General features: G+C 33.0%; 1 protein-coding gene across 1 annotated transcript; it reads right to left on the minus strand.

Moving 5' to 3' along the window:
- Positions 1-2,225: 2,225 nt before the first annotated feature.
- LOC21384725 (transcription factor bHLH18) lies at positions 2,226-4,637 on the minus strand. The gene is made up of 5 exons (XM_010109338.2): positions 4,508-4,637; positions 4,181-4,281; positions 3,531-4,079; positions 2,793-3,167; positions 2,226-2,697 (listed from the first exon to the last, which is right to left on the minus strand). The coding sequence occupies exons 2-5, from the start codon at positions 4,214-4,216 to the stop codon at positions 2,620-2,622; spliced, it is 1,038 nt and encodes a 345-aa protein (XP_010107640.2). The 5' UTR covers positions 4,217-4,281; positions 4,508-4,637; the 3' UTR covers positions 2,226-2,619.
- Between the last annotated feature and the right edge of the window lie 481 nt (positions 4,638-5,118).

Raw genomic sequence — 5,118 nt, forward strand, 5'->3', positions numbered from 1 at the left:
TTGAGATAAATTAAAATTAATAGACTAATAGTTTACATAAGTTAATAAATAGGCTAAATTATTGTTTTTGTCTATGACTTGTCTGGTTATGAACTATAACTTAACAAGTTATTGTCCATAAATCACGGTTTTTGTCAATAATTTGTCTAGCTATGAACCATAACTTGACAAGTTTATCAATAACTTATCTGGTTATGAACCATAACTTGATAAATTATGACATATTAATTTCTATAACTAAAAATTTACCTATATATTTTCTTAAACTTTTTATATTGACTTATTTTCTACTATTTCTGATTTTTTCAGACTTTTTCAATGAAAAGCCCATTCACCTATTTTGGTGGAAAGGCCATTCATCCCGTGATCCAGCGAAATTGTGATTCTGATGTTGGTAGAATTATTTTTTCCTGACTACCTTCTCCATCTTCTGAACACAAAATACACGAAAATCAAAACCCATATGTTCTTATTTCTCAAATCCAACCTGAAATTCATGTTGAAACTCCACCTCTGAAACTAGCATCGAGTACCCCCAGAGATCGTCAAAGTTCGCACCAAGCGGCGTCTAAACCGACATTCCACCATCGATACTAAGGAGACGTTTGGTTCATAGATTAGAATCATTTTTGATTTACGTGTATTTTTTGTGAGAGAAAACACTGTAATGAATCATGAACCATAATTTAAATCATGGTTTGAATCATCCAACTAAACATCCCCTAAAGCTTCACCAGCCGAGTTTGGCTCTGTCCATTGTCTTTTTTAGTCTGTCAGTCTTCTTCCTCACAGCAAAAGACAATTTCAAGAGTAAAAATTGATGGTTTTGTACCCGGATGGAAAAATTCCCTTGAAATTAAAGCCGATTTCGTTATATTGTTGACATGAATTTCATTTCTATGTGTTTGTACGCAGAATTTGATGGGTTTCATTTTTCCAGATTTAGTTTGTTCAAATTTTTGGTTTTTCAGATATGAGTTTATTCTTCAAAATGGTTTTATTACATAGTAATTACATATTTGGAGGCATTCTTTGATTATAGTCGTTTTTTAGATTTGGGGTATTACATAATTGTTCTTGGACGATGATTTTTTCCACATTTGGGTAAACTCTGGATTGTATTTTTTTCATATTTGTAGTTGTTCTTCGCCAAAGAAAGTTGTATCTTGAACTTGATTAATGTTGAGAATAATCTCATGAAAAAAAAAAAACCAAAAATAAAAAAAATATTGATTATGTAATTTGACTTTTTTTTTTATTACGGGTAGTTTTATCAATACACAATTAATCTCATTTCATTTTAAAATCATTTTATAACTCTAACCAAATAAAAAAATTAATTTTTATTTTCAAGCATTCTTTTTTTATTCTATTCTCATTCCTATTACTATTAGTCTATTATTAGCATTACCATTCCGTTAGTAAATTACGCCAGCAGACAATTTATTGGGTTTAGTTTTTATTTTCATTTTCTGAAAAGAAAAGCAATATTTTAGTAAATATGTATAATGAGAGAGAGTTCACAAAGTCATCACCAAGATCACTTTCAATCATGCTTACGCAAATGAAATGTCCACTTTCAGATAAGATCTCCAATAAGGACAAAAATCCAATTTTTATTTCATTCAATGACTTATAAGAGGACTCCTTTGAATTATTGGCTCTCCAATTAACCCACACACTTCAATTCAATTTGATTCATCTCAGCGAAGCTGTATTGCCTGTATTGCAACCACTTGGCAGGATATATCTAAATTAATGATTTAATATAATTAAGTTGTTGAGAAACTGTTAACCTTGTGATATATAATCTTACTGTCTTTCATTAATATTTGCCAAGTGTCCTTTGGATAAAGCAAACATTTGTTTTTCTCACTTCTTGTCTATATCTATATATCTATCTGTCTATAGTACTAAAGCATTAGCAGCCCAATATTAAGTCCAAAGCAATTGACTTTGATCAAGTGGTGAAATTAACTCAATTCAACAAAACACAACTGCTTTTTTTTTTTTTTTTTTTTTTTTTTTTTGGTGTGTTTGTCTCAAGATATATGTGTGTGTGTGTGTGAAAGATACATATAACACATAAGAAGTTGAATTTATTCCACTAGTGTGAATTTTTTAAACTTACATAACACATGACAATTATGACATCACACTTGAGAGAAAGAGGCTTAAGAGAGTTTCTCCTAGTCCCCTAAAACATTGGACAAACAAACTGCTGAAACAAAAGGCCTAGTTCTATACCCACCCAAAAAAAAAAAACCACTTTGTTTTACACTATAAAGGTTCAGTTGTACTTTACAACATGCCCTCAAAAAAACTCAGAAAAGCTGTGAGATAATTCATTTTTAAAGCAGGTGTGGGAAAACATGGTCAACTACTTAAACCATGCAAAAAAAAGACTGAAGATCAATCAAAATCCCTCCTGCAAAAAAAAAAAAAATTGAACTTCACAGCAATAACTCGGTGGAGAACTAAAGAGGCCTTGAAAACACATAATTCTGAAATAGACTTGGACCCAATTGTATAGTACTATAGAGAATTATAATTCTTGGTTACTTTGAAGATGGTTTTTTTTTTTTTTTATTTATGTAATGTAGTTGGGGACTTTTTTCATCACATCATGAACAAGGTGAAGGCCAAACGTAGATTCTTGACAAGATCCTTAACTGTAAGAGAGAACTCCACGTTCATCTGCAAAAGTTCAACCATGTAAAAGGATTAGGAAACCGATAATTAATGTTAAGTGTTTGGAGATTCTAATAATAGAAAGCATAATAAAACAACACCTGGGCAATGATGGTCACATCAAGAGAAAAACTTCCAAAGGTCATGCAACTGGTGTTGATAACTGTTAGGTGGAATTTCTCTACCTCGGCAATTGTTTTCTCCAGAATCCCTTTCCTTTTCTCACAGTGAATTCTGATGAGGACATTTTTGTCACAAACTCTTGCTTCTATTTCGGGTAGCGGCTTGCTGAATGAACCGCCGGAGACGTTCTCATCCGAGGAAGAGTTATCTTCAACCGCAAAGATCCGGGACTTCTTCACAAAGACTACTGATTCCATGTTCTTCTTCCTCATCTGTTCCTCAAGTGTCTTCACTTTCTCTTCAAGCTGTTTCATGTACTTTATAGCATCTCCCAGCACGGAAGCCTTGTCCATCTGTCAATTGAGATACGAACTATTAGACTAGTTTGTGTTAAGAATTAGACGCCCCTGTACTAAAAGCTATGAAATCGAAGAAAAACAAACAAACAAGCACACATAAGATTTATAATGATTCGTAACAACGTTAGAATTACGTTCAGTTCCAACATAATTTCACTATAATTACACAAGTACGTCTCTCAGACTCCTTGTATTTTTTATCTCTAACCCCCTAATTCTCAAAATATGTGGCCCCAATATAAACAAAACTGGGATTAAGTGAAAATACTTGAGTGGACTAAAAATTTGTGACTTTCCGAAACTCGAAGTTTCAGAGCAACAATATATGAGACATGAAAATAGAATGTTGTACTGTACCTTCTTTAGGCCTGGAACTATAGCAGATAAAGCTATGAACCTCTGGCTGAGTTTCTCTCTCCTCTTCCTTTCAGCAAGAATGTGATCTTTCGCTTGAGAAAGTTTTGTACTTGTGCTGATCCTTTTAGCTCCCTGATTGGCCTTAAGGACATAGTTTTGGTTGGGGAAGCAGCCTTGAGAAACCAACACATCAGAAGGCACAGTAACAGTGTTGATGTTCTTCAAACGAATTGCTTCCTCTTTGGGCTTCACAAGGCCCATTTGGTTTGTGTTATAATTAGAGCTCACAAAGGAAAAAAGGTTCGGAGAAGAAGCAAGTACTTGTGGGTTTGAGAGATTATTAATGCTCTCACTAGAATTCCAGCCGTTGACTTTGTGGTGTTTCATGCCAATGTGAGAATTCTCCAAAGAAGCCTTGATGTTGAAACTTGGGTGGTGATGATAATGATGATGCAGATTCTCTCCGAGTGTAGTTGCTAATGGCAACATGCTGAGCTCATCAAGAGAGTTCATTTGCCACTGGTTTATGTAACTGGAATCTTCCATTCCCTGCATATTCAGATTTTTCATAGTCTATCACTGTCTTTAACCAAAAAAAAAAAAAAAAAACAACAACTAAACATGTTCACACTTTCTGCAACTTATCTTACCAGTTCAGATAATCCCTTTATGGATGAAATATCCATTGAATAGGATGAAGGTTGATACTGGAGTGAGAACTGATAATATTATATGAAATTTCCCTTCAAACCTGCATGCAAAAGTGTGACAGAATAATTATTCAAAACCCCGAGAACACAAGCTCATAGGCACTCAAATAGATAAGTACGTCCATTTTATAACCTTCTTCTTTCGTTTTCATGATAGAAAAAGTACCAAGAAAATTCATTAAAGTCCTCACTACTAGCTGGATTAAAGAGCATAGAAATTAATGCAGAAAAGTGATGACAGATCAAAGTATTAGTTCTAGTATTCACCTTTCAATAGTGATCAAAGCTGGTACTTGTTTTTCTCTTTTAATTTCCAGGTCGCCACAAGAGAATACTAGACTTTTGTGCCATATTCTTCGACTTTTTATAGCTCTAAATATTGCCTACTTAGTTTAGCTGTTTCTGTAGCTTTCCTTGTAATTTGCTCTTCATCTCCCACCGGCATGCAACTATTTTGATGTGAAACTGGTTGTGGACACAACTTTTCTTTTTTTTTTTTTTTTTCTCTTGTCATTTAGTGCTAAAATTTTGTTGAGATAGAAGAAGAGAAGAGTTTTTTTTTTTTTTTTTAATAACTTCGTGGGCCGCTTTAAGCTGACAAAATTAGGAGACTAGCAAATCACATTTGTTGTTTTGTGGACTTTAATGGAGGATCTTCACCAACTAGCCTTTGAAAATTTTTCATTCAAAAAGTTTGCCGAGAATAACTCTTTATTTTTGTTCGTTGAACTTGTGGTCCATCACAAAGTCACCATCAGTTTTAAGCCAACTTTTGATAATTATCAAGAGAAAAGTTAACAATTCTAACGTTTTTATAATAATTTTATTGATTAATGTTTAAAAAACTTACTACATTAAAAAAAAAAAAAAAAAAAAAA

Source organism: Morus notabilis, unplaced genomic scaffold, assembly GCF_000414095.1.
Source record: "Morus notabilis unplaced genomic scaffold, ASM41409v2 Scaffold5919, whole genome shotgun sequence".
In the NCBI taxonomy this organism is placed as follows: domain Eukaryota; kingdom Viridiplantae; phylum Streptophyta; class Magnoliopsida; order Rosales; family Moraceae; genus Morus; species Morus notabilis.

What these genes read in the sequence shown, in the direction of transcription:
- LOC21384725 (XM_010109338.2), bottom strand. Translation starts at nt 4,216, where the DNA reads ATGGATATTTCATCCATAAAGGGATTATCTGAACTG. An exon ending in TAAAGGGATTATCTGAACTG is followed by an intron (nt 4,080 to 4,180) that starts GTAAGATAAGTT and finishes CTGAATATGCAG; the next exon opens with GGAATGGAAGATTCCAGTTA. An exon ending in TAGTTCCAGGCCTAAAGAAG is followed by an intron (nt 3,168 to 3,530) that starts GTACAGTACAAC and finishes CTCAATTGACAG; the next exon opens with ATGGACAAGGCTTCCGTGCT.